This window comes from Phycodurus eques, chromosome 4 (genome assembly GCF_024500275.1).
Source record: "Phycodurus eques isolate BA_2022a chromosome 4, UOR_Pequ_1.1, whole genome shotgun sequence".
Lineage (NCBI taxonomy): Eukaryota > Metazoa > Chordata > Actinopteri > Syngnathiformes > Syngnathidae > Phycodurus > Phycodurus eques.
Window position 1 is genome coordinate 6,545,741 of NC_084528.1, and position 19,635 is coordinate 6,565,375.

Consider the following 19,635-nt stretch of genomic DNA (forward strand, 5'->3'; position numbering starts at 1 on the left):
TTTCAGGATGTAATACAGCAGAGATTAGGGCACTGTGTGGAAGTCGACAAACCAAAGACCGCTTGATAGCTGAGTAACACTCAGGCTGCGCTTGAGTAAAACACGAAATGGGCAACACACACAACCTCCTCCGCAGTTCAACTGTGGAGTGTATGCAAGAGACTAAGTCCTGCGTGTCTCTGCTGCCAGTCGAGCTGTGTGTTTCTCATCCTCTAAGTCCCATTCTGACGGGTAAGTAGAAGGCAAGCAATAATTACAGTCAGTCATGCATCTGACCATGCTACTGTACATCCATTCCTCCTTTTCAAAGTCATATTTAAAAGCTCAGCATTTCTTGGCCCAAACTGTCTTTTCTCTGCATGTGATGCCTTCTTTTTGTAATGGCCCCTATAGTTCTCAGCTGACCCCCTCAGTCCTGTCTCCTGACTGATCACAGTGACGGTTTATTGCTGTCATCCCAGCACTCTTATCTTTAGCCAGCAATGCTCATTTCCTTCCCCAGATTTAAATGCAAATGTGAAATTTAATGATAAATGCATTATCTGATAGGTGTGATAACGCTGATTCACTGTCAGTATAAAATACACACCCCAGGGGGCTTTGATAGAGCAAAGCACAACTTGCCCAAATCCACTTTTTCTCTCTCACACTATTCTTTTTTTTTTTCTGTCACTCTCTGGTTTGGCAAACGTCTGTACCTGCAATACATTATTGAGGTCATTTTGTATATTAAATGGAATCATGTTATGAGTCTTCAGCAGTTGCTATGCAGGCTGTTCAATGTATTCCCCAACACTTTGATGAAGTTACACTTAAAAAACACATACCTTTATAGTTAGACACACCCTCTGGCTTTTAGGGATCTCGAACGAAACTTACTAAAGACTAAAGACTAAAAAAATGCTGTTCATGCAGGTAAATTATAACTCAATGTTGTCTCCGGATCTTGTTGCATTGGTTGCAAACTTCTGACAGTTTTAGCCACCATGGCATCGAAGACATAATGTTTACAAGCCCAATCATCTTTACCCAATTCTACTTACTGGCATTCTATTCACTATATACTGAGTATGAAATACATTACAAGTTATTAATAACTTGGATGGCCCGAAAGGTTTTTCTAGGAGTGCTTGTGTGAATGCTTTGCTTACTTGGGCCATCCCATTCATCCGGCCCCACTGAAGTATGCCTTGTCTTCTCAGCCTGGCTGTCCACCTCTGGCTCTCCTGCTTCGCGGTTGCCATCCTCCTCTCCTGAAAGAAGGGGAAAAATCTAACAGAATTCATACAACTAATACAAACTGAGCAGTGCAGCTTAAAAACACCCCAAAGATCATGTGTGTGTTTGCCAGAAACTGTACAATAACAACCTGATATGATGTGACTGAGTATTTGTGTGTGTGTGTGTGTCTGCACATTAGCATATTAGCAGTGAGCTCACAAGGTGCAACTGCACACTTTTATGTAAAAGGCTTTCCCATGTGTTCTTGCAGGAAAAGGAGGAAGTGCCATTGAACAGGAAGCAAAGCATGTGTGGGGGAGAGGTGGCTATTTATTACTGTTTGATCTATTGTGGAGCAAGCTAGAATGTGTGTTATAGGATGTAGGTCTGATTTGCAGTGTTTGGATTCAGACAGACCGTGTTTAGGGATATTTGGGTATCTCACGCCAGGAAGTAAGTGCTTAAAGTCCTTGTTAAATAGCCGCCTCCAAATGCACAGCAGTGGCAGTGATGAGACTATTTGGTGAGCAACACTGGATGAAAATATTTGCATGCTTAGTTATAAGGATGTGTGGTCAGGAGAAGCAGGTGAGGTAAAGCCCTACAACATGAAGAGTAAACAAAAAAAAAAGATTACATGAAATTTTCAATTACAGTTCTCTGGTCTGTGCTTTACATTGATTTTCTCCATAATTTCATACTCAAAATTACTGAATTAACACATTTCCCATTCAAGTACATGAGCAACAGTCGAACTGTGGCAGCGAGCACCTTGACCTCACCTCAGATTGTTTAATCCCTCGCTAACTGAGTTGAGAAGGCTTGTAATTGGCAAGTGGCTGTTTCTGTCGCTCTTCAAGTCTCCAATGTTTTCAGATCTTTTAATATGCACTCAAATTTTCCATATTTAGGCTAATGTATTTAATATTTGAGTTCTACATATTTAGTTTTGCTGATTGCATAAAAACTGCAGATAAAAAAAGCACAAGGTGAGGCAGACAGTACTCTGCCTCACTAAAGGGGAGGAGATTATCTCCGCGGCATTCTACGCGCAGCAACATTTTTTGCCATGTGCGCGGGCCAATTCGTCGATCACGTGATGCAATGCGGGCGCTGTCGGCCGTGCGAGTGCTGGAGTATAAAGAGGCCTTTGGTTGCCTGCAGTAAGCCCAGTTTATACTCAATGTTTATGGGCACATAAATTAGTACTTTGTGAATTCCCCTATTAGTATGCTTTAAATATATATAATGTGCCGGACTGAGCGTTAGCCTCAAAATAAATGTTTTTGTTAACAGTAAACATAAAAATGTTGTTCCACTTTTCCCACCAGAGTGTCTCAATCCCAAAGAACAAATATAAATTGACAGTTTTGAGCATTAAACCACACTTGTTTTTCTTCCATCCATCCATCCATTTTCTGTACTGCTTATCCTCAATAGGGCCACGGGTGAGGTGGAACCTATCCCAGCTGACTGAGTGAAAGGCAGCTGGGATTTGGAACGTGGGAGAATGCCAGAGTACCCGGAGAAAACCAACCCAAGCATGGGGAGAGCATACAAATTCCACACTGAAAGGCCGCAGCTAGGATTTTAACCCCCGACTTCAGAACGTTGAACGGGTGTGCTAAAAACTCTGAACCGGGCCGCCACAAATGTTTTTTTTTCAATATAAAGAAATAGTCGCTGCAAATCGATTGGGGGGAAAAAAGACAGTACTTGAAATAATAATATTATAGAACAAACGATGTGTGTGTTTACTACAAATCAACAAAGCAGAAGGTGCTAAAATAAATAACTATATAGCTTATCAGATAGTGCGTCTTTCAAAGCCTTGAAAGTTGTTCTTTGCTTTTATATGAATTAAAACTGTTTTCAAAATCGGATAATGCTATGAAATTGTGTATGTTCATTGTTGGCTCCCATCATTGTGATGCAAATGTTTCAAGCACACCCACAGTTGCTGCATATCTCCTTACAGGACATCAATTGATGCAGTAATTTTTGAACAGCCACACGTACAGCATCAATACTGCACGTCACACACTGGTGTGATTTACATTTCAGCACCATGGCTCAAGGTATGAAAAAAACTATCATTTTGATATAGGAAAACATCAATGCATATGTGTTTATGGCACAACTACTCATTTCCCCCATAGTGGCATGTGGAGGTGTTCATTATCACTTTTCAAATGACAGCTGACACAAGACAACACTGTCCATCCTTGGTGAAGTTTATCTTCCCATCAAGCAGAAACACACACACACACACCTATACACATTTGTTTATACTTTTTGACATGGTTCAGTTCAAAGAAGGAGGCAAACACTGCCAGAAGGATCAGCTGTCATCCTCCTACTTGAGTAGATGTTAAAGAGAGAAAAGTAATATTGCACTGAAGTCTTCAGATATGTCCTACTTCCAGCACATGAGGTCATTACGACCCAGGTTTGTTTATGTGAGTGTCTACTTGGGCAAGAATCTCTCTCCGCCTACTTCTTAACCCTCCCTGTATGGTAACAGAGAGCCCACTAAACTGAATTCCTCACTATTTATTGTTGGGACTGGAGAACCTCTTTTGCATACTGGGCTCCTATTATGAGGGGGATAACAAAAGGCCCATATCAACAGTTCCTTCCAATGGAGCGGAATTTAAGAAGAAGAAGAAAAAAAAAAGCTGACGAGATAACATTAAAGGCACTACCTTGATCTCAGGCGAACATGGTAAGCCCTGTAACTAAATGTGTGTTTAATTACAGCCTGGGAAATGAAGCTACAAGATGATTTCTTAATTAAGGAGTGATTAAGGATTTTGTGCTTTCTATCGAGCACAGTTTGCAATGCATTTTAAACACAATCGTCCAGGCAGCCTCGCAGGGAACAATGTCATAGGGCTTTGATGAAGTTTCCTGCACAAATGTCATGAAGAAAAAGCGCAGCAGAGGGAGGAAGTGCTGTGGCAGCAGTCCTTTGCTTACAGCACAGTAGCCAGAAATAGGCAGAAATATCATTTTATGGTATTGTAACCTCTGATGTATTGGAATAGATTTATTGAGGTGCTAAGTTTTATTCACAGAGGTCTACACGAAGTCATAAAGTCTGGTTTCATTATTCGAACTGAGACCCACTGAAGCCTTCTCAAGGGAGAAAAATTGTCAGTGATTATCTTCTACTATTATCGCCTTCATCATAATTTACATTTGGCTTAGGTTCCATTCCCCGCAGACTCAAGCAGAGATACTTGAGGCTGAGTGAGAGAGGGCTAACTAGAACAGAAAGGATGGGGAACCAAGTGGCCTGACGGTTGCAGGGTTGGCGGGCATGCATGAGGGAGGACCCAGTGAGCTGTTCACATCAGCCCTATCACCGCTTTATCAAAGGACAGCACTCAAGCCAAATCACAGTCACACACAGTGAGACACACATTCAGGTCAATAAGCTTATAGGCAATTTACACAAACAATTCCTCGAGCAAGGTAGCAACAAAGTCGTATTGGCTTTTTCTGTGCCTTTTAGCATTGTTTCTGCTAAGGAAGCCCTTGAAAATGTCAATCCATGTGTGGGAGCTGAAGGAGCTCAGAGCCCTCTAATCCTGACCACTGAGGCTAGGGACAGGGCACAATTTCAGCAATATTAAATATAAGCATTTTAAAGTCTTCATGCATGATTGTCCTTCATTCTATGTTAGTGAAATTCAACTTTTGGTACTTTGATCTAGTGCCCCCTATTTAAAGCCATCCCAAAAACGGAGTCATCCTCAATACGGTCCAGAATGTGATGTTATGGGGGTTACCTTCCAAGTAGTAATGGTAGTCAGTTGACAATGCATATTTAGTAGATGATGGATATTATGCAGCAACAGATTATATTTTCTTGTAAAGCCACCTTTTTCTTCAAAGTCAAGCATAGCTCTAAGATTTCTCTGCAGTCAGGAAAATAGGTTGAAATTGTGTTCAATGTGTGGCAGTGAGACCACTCCAATGGAGGGAGGCTATTAGTGAAATTCTCTGCCACTGTCTCTTTAAATGCCAATAAATTCCCATCATTACAGAATCTGGCAGTTTTCCCCCTTGTCTGCAGCCTGGGTCTTTATCTCGCTCTGCCTCCGTCTCTGAGCATGTAGATCTGGCCCAGTTAGATTGTCATACTTAACAAACATTAATGATTAATTTCCTCCACTGAGTCAAATGGGGCTAAAGGGATGACTTGATTCATCTTATCGCACCGCAAATTAGCATTTCCCCATATTCTCTTGCATCAACTGTGCATTAAAATTCCACAATCGCCATTCTGGGCACTAGCAGCTGTGGCAAAAGAGCCAAGAAGACCTTCCGGGTGCACTGCTCGAGATTCAGAATCCTGTGAAAAGTGTCATCGCTGATTCTGCCACTTTGCGTGTCATTTGGTCAAAATATATACCCTAATTTTGCTCAAATTAGCCCCGTATACAGTGTTTTTTTTCTACATTAATTGGTTGTGAAAAGTAACATGTGGTGGAACATGGGTACAAATGTAATGTGACCAAAAATGGTCATGTAGCTCTTGAGCTCATTTTCCAACCATCAGGCAGCAATTGGAGGGCACATAAGGGAACATATGGGGGTAAAAACTATTTTTTCAACTCTCGTATAAAAGACGTAACTCAGTATATACTGTACACAATTCTATTATTTCTTATGGCGTGTAACTCTTTGCTCTATTAGCAGCAGAAACTGTTGGGTGTAAGATCAATTCTGGCTCAGTTATTAGGAAAAGACGTAGAAATTTCTTTACATTTGTGCCATTTCCCTCATGCAGAAACCTTGGTAGGTAGAGATTCTATTAGTCTGAAAGGTGGATTGTGTAAATTTGTCGTTTTAGGCTATGTGTGCAATAGGCAAACCAGTCAAGGCACGCTGCCATTAGCTAGGTTAACAGGTTCTGAAGTCAACCATCACCTCATGTAGGGATCTCCAAGCCGCCGACCAGGATGGGACATGAAGGTGCTCTCTACACTTATCTGGGGAGTCTCTTTTCTGCAAGGGTAAGGCAAATGGCTGAGGCTTTGGTGGCATTCAACTTCCTGACCTTTGCGCCTTTAAGCAGCTTTACTACTTCACCGCACTCTGATCAAAGTTAATAAGTGCTTCATATGTTAATGAAAATTGGTACTCTTCTTTGTGTTCCAACAGCTTTTTAATACCTATTATAGACTGAAACTTTTAATGGAGGTTTTAGGTCCCCCTGACAAGCCCATTTCATAGAGTGACTACACAGATACAAGGCTAAGCTAAGACCAGCGAGTCGCTGCTCAGTGGAGGAACCTTACACGGGAGACCTTATTCTCCAGAAAGCGGTGCAAGATAAAGGCCACGGGATGAGTGGCTGCTTTAAAACCCACGTTCAAGTCCGCACAGGGCTAATTACAGCACGCCATCGCATTTGAGAGGGTTTAGTTAATCAAGGGGTCCCTTTTCCTCATATAGTCGGGTAATAACACACTTAAACCATTTAATGCTGCCTGAAATGCGTATTTCTTAAATCACAGCAGTTTCACACAAATGGGGTAAATTTAAGCCCCGCTGACATTAGTTTTAAATAGATCTAATTGAGAAAGGGATCATGGAGGCTACACCTGATGATGGCGTAAAACTTGCCGCGATGAAAAAAATAAATGTGGATAAAGCACCACTTGGGTCTTAGGAGGCAAAGCAGACTTAGCCACTGGAAATGCAGACAGAGAAGTAACACAAGAATCTGGCATGTAGGGCTCGTGTACGACACGGAACAGATTACTAATTTCCACCATGAAAACCAGCACGTCAAATGTGACTTTTTCGTGTTAACTTTATTCACAAACACAGGACATGAAAATGAGATTTGAGGCCAAGTTTTCACCCGGTTTTACCCAAAACAATGGAAACATCTGTGGCTTTGACAAAGTACTTTGAAGATATTCTGAAGTAGAATTATTATTTTTTTCTTTCTTGTAGTGGCAGCAGCCTCCAATGTGTTCGGCACCATCTATATCATAGCTACGAGGCAATTACAACCCTATATACACACCACTTTGAAGTTTAAGGACACATCGTGTCAGAGACAAAGGCTAAAAGCAGACGCAGTGTTGCTGGTAATTGCAATTTCTAAACAAATGTACCGTTCAACTTTTCCCAGAGAACAAAAGGAAGACATTGATACAATTACTGGGGCATAACCTACCTGAAACATGAAAGTTTCATTTTCCTTCTTTAATGTAATACCACGAGGCACATCAGTTTAGAGGCGTGAAAAAATAATTCTAAACAATTTTCATTTGAAAGGAGAAACAAGGCCATTCATTCAAAGAACCATTGCTTCATTAAAAACTCAAATATATGGCATCCGTCAAGGGGACACCTGGGGTAGCAGAGACATGCAACCTGGGGGTAAGAAAAGATGGGTGGAGGGGTTGGAGGGGTTGTTATGAGGTTGGCCAACTCTGTCATCTTCTCACTGTAACCTGGAGAAGACCACAAATTAGTTCATGTGATGGCACAGTGTGACCAAAATGAAACAAACACACAAAGAAGAAATCTAATTGAATTTGAGTTCAAAGAAGAATGGGCCCTGCCTAGTGAAGCTTTGCTCTTTCTAGTGTTGGACCTCCAAGCAGTAGCAGGTGCTGCTTAGTGTAGTCACAAGGCTTTAGCACGACCTCAAAAGGAACTGCCACGCTCTCCAGTGCATTGGTGCACCGTAACACACCTTCACAGCACTATCAGTCTGCCAATCTTTCAGATCAAACCACTGCTCTTAGGTGGACTGTGGGAATAAAATATCAAAATGGATCGTTTCCACTGTAGATAATGATGCTGGAAAAGTAAAAGAAAGAAATATTTATGCCAGGCTTGATTTGAACAGGACTTTTATTAAAAGCCTTTGGCATGAGTTACGCTTATTTTTGATGTCTTGGCACAAGGGTTTCCCAACATATTGTCAGGCATTAAGCATCAAAAAGAGCACTGCACACACCTTGTGGAGAATCATGAGGGCTTGGTTTCAAATAAGTAAACGATCCTAACCTTTGCCGCAGAAGTACTCCATGTCCTCGCAGCTCATGTTCTCAGTATCAAACTCGGCAGGGAAGTTTTCTTCCGCTGAGAACTCATCTTTGGCCAGGAGCTCGTTCTCCTCAGAGACACACTCCTCATCCTCTTCCTCCAAGCCATCCTCCAGAGGACCTGAGGGGACACACGTACACATACACAAACACACACACACACACGCATGCCGATGTTAAGCAGTTTCATCAGATTCTTCAGTTTCAAGAAAATAAAAGTGTCACTTTATGTCGTTTTCTTAGCTAATACAAAAGTAGATTTTATTCTGCACAGTCTTTTGTTGGACTGTCAATAGAAAATATTATTCTCTTATTATTTCTGTAAGGAAGCTGTAATGCAGCCAAGCAAGGTCAGTGATGATGTTAATTACAGCCCTTGAAAAACAAACATCACATAGAAAAAGAAAAAGTTCCTTTCCAGAGTTTTTGTACGGGCATCAGCATGGGAGCAGGAATAAAAATACTTTTATTAATTTGTTAGCCTTATCACAGGGTACAATGTAGGTTTTCCATTTACATTCTATGCCTCCAGGTAATACACCAGTGCAATCTTAAAGCAGACACTTTTCTCTGTGATTAATAACCCCCCTACACCTCCTCCTCCTGTGCAGTATTATTTCTTTAAATCTAAATGATTTCAGAGTTTTGCTTGTAGCTGTACATAAATTTTGGAATTTGCATATTACCATTTTGCTTCAATCAAGGACGTTGATGGAATTACTCTTTTGCTACCTGAATTGTATTAGCTGTGAAAAACATCTCACCCAGCCTTTGAATGTCATTAAGATAATCTCACATACTTTTCCTTCACACCACAACATATCTCCAGAGTTTGTATGCCAAATACACAGTGACTGTGAAGTTTGAAAGGATACAGTTCAAGCAAGAAAACTGCATTATTTATTTTATATTATTTTTCAGAATAAAATCCCTCTTGAGCTTAGGGTAATCATCATTTCAAGTGTTGTCATTGCTTGCTGCCTGCAACATTTGGGTGCTGTATCAGTTTCTCCTTGTCACATGAGTTGAGTTGCAGCCTCTTTTGCATCATTTGGAAGCTCAAAAACAGCGCGCCGATATCCTCTCGGCACCTTTCAATATGTTTCTTCTATTGTGAATTGAAGTGAATCCTTCAGCTTTAATAACACAGTGATTTTAGTTCAGTTCAGTGGCACTTGAGTGCCTCTCATATTTCTCTCAATCTGAGTCACAGAAAAGACCCCCCTGATGTCCATAAACTGATTGCTCTTTTCATTAGTCCTATAAATGACTCCTTTGTAGAGGTCTACATCGGCATGAGCCCTGGACATGAAAAGAATTAGCACACATCTCTAATAGACAGTGCAGAAGTAGGCGTGCCAACGCTTAGATTAGGATGCAGTTTTATGATTTGATCTGATGTCTTCTGCCGATTCGCTGAGAAGTGAAGTGAAGCGTGACGTGACTCTAGTATCGCTTAAGATGATACGGCGAGATAAACAAGGCAGTATCAAGGGGAGATTGTATGACTGGCATTAAATGCTGCCGCAAAGGCAATTGGAGAAAGAAGGTGAACGAAAAGAGGAAAATGCATTTCGATAAACATTCCTTCTACACATTCTATTACACAGCTGAATAGGAGCAGTGTATACAGCAAAACTATTCTTCCTCGGTTGCAGACAAATACAGAAGCACTCGTGCATACCAGTGAAAATGGACCCACAGTGTTGTGCGATAATAAGGGTGAAAAGAGATTAAAGATAAACTTCATGGTCAATAAGACACAAAGATTAGGTATAGATAAAATGAGGTAGAATTGCAGTTTAATAGACTCTGAATAAGGGCATCTCACTTCCCCTCTCGAAAAGATAAAAACTAAATGGAGCATTTTCAAACCGATAGCGATACGGAAGGCCGATCTAAATATTTTAAAAAATTAAATACTCCAGTGGCACGGTCGCCGACTGGTTAGCACATCTGCCTCACAGTTCTGAGGACGCGGGGTGATTCAAATCCGGCCTCGCCTGCGTGGGTTTTCTCCGGCTACTCCGGTTTCCTCCCACATCCCAAAAACATGCGTGGTAGGTTAATTGAAGACTCTAAATTGCCCGTAGGTGTGAATGTGAGTGAGAATGGTGGTTTGTTTTGATGTGCCCTGCGATTGGCTGGCGACCAGTTCAAGGTGTACCCCACCTCTTGCCCAAAGGTAGCTGGGATAGGCTGCAGCCGTGGTACGGAAAATGGATGGATAGATGAAATACCGTAATTTATAATTTATAATGCACATTTCCCTCCCAAAAAATGTCAAAGTCAATAGTGCGCATTATACATAGGTATAGGGGCAAATGGGAAAAAAACCTTTCACATTATATAAATGTATGCCGCCATCTAGTGTTATGAAAAAGCTGTACACTTTCATTCCAAAATGCCACCGCCACCTAGTGGTTATAAAATAAAAATAAAAACTGTAGCCTACACTTTTCATTCCAATATGACATTGGTATGACTGCATATATGTACAGTTGTGGTCATAAGTTTACATACCCTGGCAGAGTTTGTGAAATATTGTTTTTTTTTAAATATGACTGATGACTGATGGTTATGTTTTGTTTAATGATAATGTTTTTCTGAAATGCTCGACCGTTTCATTTGAATCCTATTAAAATAAAATTAAATGTGTTTCGCTTGGTCTTTCATGTTTTCTTTAAAGACCTGTATCCATCTTACAAATTCTGCCTGGGTAATCAAACATATGAGCACAACTATGTGTGTTCTAATTTACTAAATAAAAGTAGGGCTGTGAATTTCAAAATAACAGCAAATAAATTAAAAAAGAATTATGTGTTCAAATGAAGTGCTTAACCAGAATAATTCTTTGAAAAAAACAAACAAAATACAGATAATACTTCATGTTTTGATCATATGAGTAGAAGTAAAATCATGCTTTGTAAAAATGCATTATACATAGGTTTTAGGGTTTTCCAGAATTTTGAGGTCAACTTTGGGGGTGCGTATTATACATGAGAAATTACGATACTCCACACAGACAGAGCCATTGCAGGGGCCAGATGACAACATCTTGCGGACTACATAAATTAGTAAAGTTTGTTCATATTCTCACGTTTAGTTTATTATACAGTATTCATTGCATGGAGAGACCTGAAATTATTTCCGAGACAGCAATGATAACAATAATGACTTTCTAAGCAACTAGCACCACACTCCTAACTCATTTTCTGATAGTGGTGTCCCTGCTATATTTAGTTGTGTACTGTTTAAAATCCTGTCACATTCAGTGTGATCTATGCGTGTTTCCTGCATTTCTGTAGGCTTTGCAGGCTCGAGCAATGTCTTCTGCTTCACCCACTTATTATGTTTCCTCGAGTTCACATGTACAGTCACACCAAAGAGAGAACTGTTGGGTTTTTTATTTTACCTAATAAATAGCACAATCAGTTTGTGATGGTTAGCATTATAACGGGCCCAAATTTTAGAGGTTCTCAGAAATCAAGCAGCAAAAAATGTATTTAAAAAAACGGTACAGAATGCTTTACACCGTTTTTTTTGTTTGTTTTTTTGCAACATGTTTGCCATTTTAGTCGTTGCTTCAATCAGAAGGACCAAAAATCCCACCATGAAAGAGACTTGAATTTAAAAAAAATCTGTGCCCACTGCCCACTGTCTGATTCTACCCCTTCTTCAAGGTAAGTGTTCCGATCTGTTTTTTCGTATGCTCCCTAAACTGTAGCATCCATGTTCATCAGGCTCTTCCTCTAACATTCATGCAGTGGGAGCAGCAATCTTAATAGAGACATTGGTCGCTGAATGCAGGCTTGATCACAGTGGTTCTTTTGTTCGTGGCATGGCCTCTGTCTGATACAGATCGCCCATGCAGAGTGGCGCTCCAGCATGGGCTACCCTAATGGCCCCATTGAGTTTATAAAATGGGGTGATGCATGCAGACCCCATGATGGACAGAGGATTAATGAGTCACAGAGGAAGGGGATACGAGTAAAACAAGGCCGAAGACAGAGGAGGATATTTTTCAAGGGAAACTCTAAAGCAGGAAATGGAAGAAAAAAACAGCAACGACAACACATGTATGGCAACTTTGCGAATGATATGTACACCTTGAAAAAAGAAGGCTGCTAAACAAATTCATGTGTGACATGAGTGACTACTAATTTCAAGGCATACTTTTTCACCAGTCCCCAATGTGGGTAGCTTTTGGCCACGCTCTTGATAGCTATACCTCACATTATCAGCAGGCTTCACAGTGTGATGTGTGTTTCAGCCCCCTCTATAGCTCCCCAATTAGAGGTGAGGTAATTGAATCTGACAGAACAAAGCAATCGATCTCTATAAGCATGGAAATCACTTGTGCTCCCACCTATACCAATTTACATCTAAAGGGTCGACTGAAAATGTGTAAAAAAAAAATAAAAATAAAACAACAACAGTAAAAACGTACCACCTGAGACTAAACATGAATGCATAATGCAGCCCAAAAAATAATCAACTGAGCCACACGGCTCAACATCTGCCAGCTCGATGCCATGTGAGTGGGCTTTTGTGCCAGCCTTCCCCAGGTCCAGGGGAACACACACAGACTCTGTGAGATTCCCTCGAGTCTTATGCGTGGGAGGAAATGCAGTATATATACGTAGTGTGTACACTGTGAGCTAGGTAAGATTCCACCTACCAGTCACAACTATATGACTACTTGCACAATATAATGAACTCCACTAGAAGAGCTATATGAAATATTCTACCTTTAGAAGAAGAATAATGTTCAGTTTTGATTGACAGTCAATGGGTATTGATTTCACAATTATTTAATGTGAGTGATTGGAATATTTATTGGTCTAGCACTATAGTGCATGGCATTCCAAAATATTAATAACAGGTCTCAGTACGATGCAGCAAAGTTCTAGATAACTGCAAACTAAACCACAGTCATGAACATATTGCTGAAGTAATTCCTCTCTGATAGTGTCAAAAGTGAACATTATCGTCTTTGTACAGGCAGACTATATGAACCATCTTATAATGTTGTGGCTGGTCAGTGTACAGTATATTCATATGTTTACAACCACAGGTGGAGCCATGAGATTAGCGTTTCTCCCCACCAAAAAGAATAAAAGTATAATTAAGCTATTTTGTCTCCTATTGCATGAGGGTTTGAGCCGTGTGAGCAAAAGGGAACGTGAAGGAGGAGAAATGTAAGAGAAGACTTGGGGCCATATTCTCTGCTCAGCTCTAATGACCTTTGGGAAGCAGAGGGCTGCCTCAGCCTTGGAGCAGACTTAGTGTATATGTTACAGGGCTCAGGCCTCTAATTTAATCCTTGATCACTGTAATGAAATAGATATCATTTATGCTACTCTTAATAGGTTAATATGGTACAGAAACCCCCGGAGGAATTGACCATTCCCCATAAGCCTTACATCTTACAAAAAAATAGCCCTTTCTAAAAATGTTATAGTTGTACTCTCTGATCATAATAAATGTGAAAAGTAAATTACCACTTGTACATAATTGTTTGAATATAAATATGTGCGTGCTGGGATCATGCGTTCTTAATGCTGCAGTCAGTGACTGTGAAGAAGCAATGGTATTGTTTAATTTGATTTTTCAGTGGCTAAGGAATCTAATTCCCATGATTAGAAAGGGCTACATTCCTCCAATCAACAGTCAACTCAGTAGCAAGGATTCTTGCCTGGAAATTGCGACAAAAAAGAAGCTGGGAAAGTGGGGAATTGATTGTTAAATGTATTCATTCACACACAGTCTTGTAAAACACGCCAGTACACTTACTAACAGTTATCTGGAGATATCTTTGTCAATTTTGTCAGATGGCATCATGCATTTAGCGGGCCTAAGATTATGTTCATATTTGTACATCATAGCGTGAAACACCTTCCTTTTGATAGTGAGGCCTCTCTCAAATGAGAGCATATGAAGGTGTTACCCAGATGCAGAAGGATACTATTTCAAAGAAATGGATGATCTGTCTCAAATAGTATCTCAAAAATTCTTTTTAGTATCAGACCCAACGTCGGATCCTGTCGTGTTTCCGACTTGCTAGGTCGTCTGTTGACGCGCCCAGTATGGTCTATTGAAGGAGAATAACACGAGCTTGCTTCTTTATCCAGTGAATTGGAATTGGACTGGCTTGAAAACATGCTGGCATTTGACTATGCCATTAAAATGCTGGAGGCACCTCTGAGCGTGCCCGAAGGCTTAAGCAGATGCCAGGCAGTTTCTCTGTGGAGTTAGCTGGGTCCTGCTCTACTCTCCCGCCTCGACTTGTCTTTCTGCAATTTACACATTCAAGTGTAAGTGGACTTGCTACATCGCTTGTGCCCTAAAAGTCACAGAGATTATAATTTGGTATAATGTACTTTGTTAATTCCACTTTTTAAGGACTTGAGTTCCCTTTCTTAAAGGTAGGAATACATTTAAATGCTTTTTAAGTGGCCAATATGTTTTTAGTGTTCTTCCTGGTGCCATAGTGCTGGCTGGATGATTTAATGCTATCACTCTGCTTTTTGTAGAGAAATAAAAGTTAACCATATGCCGTACACCTAACATGACAGCTGAAACAAAGCAGGTAAAATATATTTGGCTTTAATTACGGCTTTTTAAGCAAGCTTTTCACGCAAACGTTGACTTTTAATGAAGCCATTGAGTGCAGCTCCTCCGGGGAGCTATCATGGTTAAGTGGGGGCATCCATCTTCAGCCATCAGCTCATCTGCAGACGAGTGGAGGCAATGTTGAAAGCACACTCACCTCATTCGGGCTCACTTTATCTCCACTAAAGGCTTCTTTATACTTGCGCGGACGGCGACCGCGCTGACGTCACTATGGCTATCCCGTGCGCAGTTTGCCTTTCGACTCGAGCGCAATCCACGCACGCAGTTTTGAAAATGTACTGCAGTTCTCCTCCAAGTCGGGGGTGTCGCGACTGCTGGTATTGGCGAGGACACCACAGGGTGGAGTTTCCTCTGCATTTTTTGGGGGGGCCATTTCCGGTAGCCGTTTTTACTTTTACTTTACAAAACGACAACAATGGCGGCCGTGGAACAGTGTCTGCTCGAACAAATGGACTGAGATGACCAGATACATTTAATTATGCTGCAAATGTGTGTATGTAGAACCAAGGGGCACGCTGAGTACCTCATCACAGTATGCGACCAATCACGAGAGATGATCTCCGCGTCGTTCTCCGCGCAGCAACAATTTTTGCCGTGTGCGCGTGAAGCTACGCAGAAGGGCCGCGCGGGCCAATTCGTCGTTCACGTGACGCAATGCGGGCGTTGTCGGCCGCGCGACTGTGGGAGTACACAGAGGCCTTAAGTCTCGTCAGTTGGGTAATGCTAACAGTGGGAAAAATATATGTGTTCACCAGTTGCAATTGTCCAGGTCATTTTTACCTGAAAGATGGCAAGAGAATTACAGTATATGCCTATATAGTTGCTTTTTTGTTTGGGAATAAACACAACGTCAACTTCATTGCATTCAGTAATGAATTTCAAAACTGTTATCATAATATTAGTGGAACCTATTTTACTGGGAATATACAAAAGAAGTGTTAAGTCGTATCAAATAATGTAGATAAAACAATATTTTCCATCAAGGAATGGCAAAGAAATTAATAACTCTGGGATCCCAATGTCATTCCATTATGAAGGATGGGGTTTTTCTTTCGCAATAAATTCTTCATTAATTTAATTCTAATTTGCCTCTGGTTCCTATTTCTGCTATTGATAGTTCTACTTCTTAATGCCTCGGATAAGGGAGAGCAAATCATTGCAATAACAGAGACTGTGAGCTGCAGATATGATCAAAATATTACCAATGCCAAAAGAAGTGTGAAGTCTGATGAACATTTCAAAAGAACAATTCTTTATGGATCAGCTAAATCTTTTCCACTTTTTAATTAAAAGTAAAGAAAATAGAAGTTAATTATCCTGTTAAGATTAGCTGCTGGGCATCTTCCTGTAAATTAGTTCTAATTAAAAGGAAATTGTCAAATGACATTCAAAGCAAGCACTGTCCTTTAAAACAGAGAGTAAGATGGGCTTTTCCCTCTTCACCGCCCCCCTCTATCCCACCCGCAGACTCTCCTAATTCCTGATCTGGCCTTGTGAAACTTCTTGCTGGAAGATTATGACTGCGCCGGCGCTTCACTCACACACACACACACACGCACATGCGGACACAAACTCCCTGGATAGCAGGCCTGCCTCCATGCACTGAGTAAAATTCATCGTGAACTGAAGTTGTTATTGGAGATAAAAACTACATGTACACATTTGTAGAAGATGGCACTGATTTTTTCAAATGTATTTGTTGTTTTTAAATGATAGCTGATGTAACTGTACCTATAGAAAAATAAATAGGAGCATTTATTAACAAGTACCAAAAAGCCGACGTCATTATTTTTAACTGTTTGTTTCCATACCATTTGATTTGAATCGATGACTGCATCAATATCCACAGCATTTATACATTCACTGTAATACTAATACGAATGTGGCATACATATTGATTTTACCTCAACTTTTGTGATGATAATTTTTGTATTTATTTTATATTGTATTGGATGGAAACTGTAAACGTTTGCAGGAGTTAATTTTGTCAAACACACAACTCTTGTGTCTTGTCTGTATTCAAGTGAAATAACTGAGTTGTAACAAACTGTAACACAACACCCGTGAATGTAAGTACACTCAAAACAAGTGGGTATAGACATTGATAATGACAAAATGTTATTCTTCCAATAATATTCTTGCAACACATACACACGATTACATAATCCTTACATCTCTCACCAGTTAGAGAAGATTTTAGGAGCCCTTTGTTTGGGCGTTGCCATTGTTCTACCTTGTTATCTGATTTCAAGTGGATTTCATCATTCTTGCTTCCATCCCAATGCATTTTATCATACAAGATTCCAGCAACAGCCTATCAGAAGAGTGAGAAATCCCTCGCTGAAGCCCCTCCATCTGCTGTAGCTAATGATGGTGCTCTCTGTGGCCTGGAGCAGAACTGTATGGGGGAGATTTACACCCGTAACCCTCCTGGGTCCTCAGAACCGCACCGCTCTCTAAAACACCATCACTCCATCACTTCCCATATGATAGCTGGAAGAACGGGTAACAATGGGGCAGCAGCCATGTCTTTAGTACAACTGACAAGTTCCTTTTTTTTGGTTGACATAACCTGCCGCGATGTCTGAGGAGTGGCACTAAGCGCACTGGAAAGTGGATGACAGTTACACCAATGAGACAGCAACAATCATACCTGACTTTACTTGAAAAGATACTTGGGAATGAGCGTGACATGCAGCTAAGTGAGAAGGGTGGCTGTCTTTGCAATGTTTTAATTAGAGTGATGGCAAGAGGGGAAATACGGAATCAATACAAGAAAAACTGCACAGAGCTGCTTTTTCCTATTTAGTCTGTTCTTAAGGTTTATTCCTTCTAATTGCCCTTTAATTTTTAGCTCTATGTGGCACTATCTAACCTTTAACAATGTCTTGACAGACAGTATATGGGTTGTAAAAAGTGAAGTAAATATAGTGAGATGCAGGAACAAACCGTGCGTGTGTCTGAGAGGGGGGAGAGCACAAATCCTCAAGGATTGAATGCTCATAGTAAATGGAAGTGGCACAGCTCCGACCTTTGAGCTGCAGCATATGACTAAAGTGAAGGAACTGTCAAAATATTGCTTGAGAAATGACAATCCACTACGCCTGCCCCAAGTCTTGACATGGCATGCAAGTGGAGAGCAGTAACCTGCCGGTCTTGACATTATAAATGAGGGGGTTATCATGACAACAAACTGCTGCCTGACACACTGGGTCCCCTAAACATATTCTGGCTACTGCCAATGTCCCACACAGTGTCCTTAGCAGTATCGTGTGGCCGGTTGGGGATTGGTAGTGTTGGAAGTTTCTTAAATACAGTAATTCACTACATTTACACTTGACAACATGACGCTCAGTGTCATCTTCTTGTCATGAAGTTTCTCTTGTTTCCAACCTTTATATTTGACAGCAGGGTAGATGATTTTGCGCCTCCATTTATAAGTAATACTCAAGCCCATAGAGAATAACTCAATAATAAAACCAAAATATCACAAGCAAATTACTAGTGCTCAGAGAAGAGAAAGCTTGGGAGGAACAAAGACAGGCAGCCATAATTATTTCTTGGCGAGGGGAGCATGTCAATGGGCCACCTTCTTTCTGGTGGCCAGTTCCCTGGGCCCCACACGCATCAAAATGATCTCCAAATTATTTTGTGTTGTATTGCAGTATGGTATCGAAAACATCATATTTACTGGTGGTGCATTAGAACAACATTGATATTTACACCTGTCTGCATGAGGCGACAAGGTTTATAATACTCAGTAATTTAGTAAATGTACACTATGCATGAGCTGGTTGGCAGGGATTTAAATTAGGTCAGAAATGGAATACATCAATAGCAACCCATATGTGCATCTTGTTTTTCTTTTTTTGCCCGACCCCCCTTCCTCAGCCATCTTTGCTCGGAAGCTTGGCGATGAAGCAGCTTGAAGACTGCAGAAGTGTGATATGTGAAAATCACATTTGCAGATGAGCTTGAAACTCCCTTTTAATATTCAGATATCAGACATTCTGCACTGAGAAGCTCACTAAGACGATTCGAGGGGGGAGCAAGATCCGCGTCATTAAGGGAATCGTTAGGGGCTTGGTTTACATTTTACATATTTCACAAAAATGTACAACAAAGTAAAACATCACCAGTTATCTGCGATAACAATGCAAATTTTTGTCACAGAACGCAGGAAGATTCTGTCAAAATCCAAAGTCGCTCAAATTCCCCCCTGTGCCTTAACACCCTCAGCTTATTGGGGCTTTGATTTCTTTCATTTTTCACTGAGAAGTCACACAGGCTTGTGGAGTAAAAGACGGTAAAAGGTATGTTTGCCATGAGGCATGCAGTGTATAAACATGTCCTCACAGCTTCCCAATAGCGCATCCAACGCACGAGCCCGGAGTTGGATGGATGGCTGTCTAAACGGTACTCGCTCTGCCACAAAACTCATTGATAACCATTGTTCACTTGTTTAGGTCAGCGCCACGAAGAAAAGCCAGTTTGATGACCTTTTCGAGAACTTTAACGCACCGGGAGCACAACAACGCCACCACAAGGTTGTTTTCCTTTCTCATACTTCCTCCTATGGGGGCATAGTAGCACTTTGACAAGAATTTTGCTGCTTTACATTCTAAACCTACTCAATGAGAAGCTAGAATATAGCCCCTGCAATTCCCTTGACCACCTTCATTTCACTCTGTGATAGCCG

At 40.9% G+C, this 19,635-nt stretch overlaps 1 protein-coding gene across 1 annotated transcript in view; it reads right to left on the reverse strand.

The window, feature by feature from the left end:
- Positions 1–19,635, reverse strand: part of zfpm2a (zinc finger protein, FOG family member 2a) — a 141,496-nt gene that overhangs the window by 94,949 nt on the left and 26,912 nt on the right. The window contains exons 2-3 of the mRNA XM_061675517.1: positions 8,263–8,421; positions 1,152–1,253 (exon numbers count right to left, since the gene is read on the reverse strand). Coding sequence (XP_061531501.1) covers positions 1,152–1,253; positions 8,263–8,421 — 261 coding nt within the window. The remainder of the gene's footprint in view (positions 1–1,151; positions 1,254–8,262; positions 8,422–19,635) is intronic.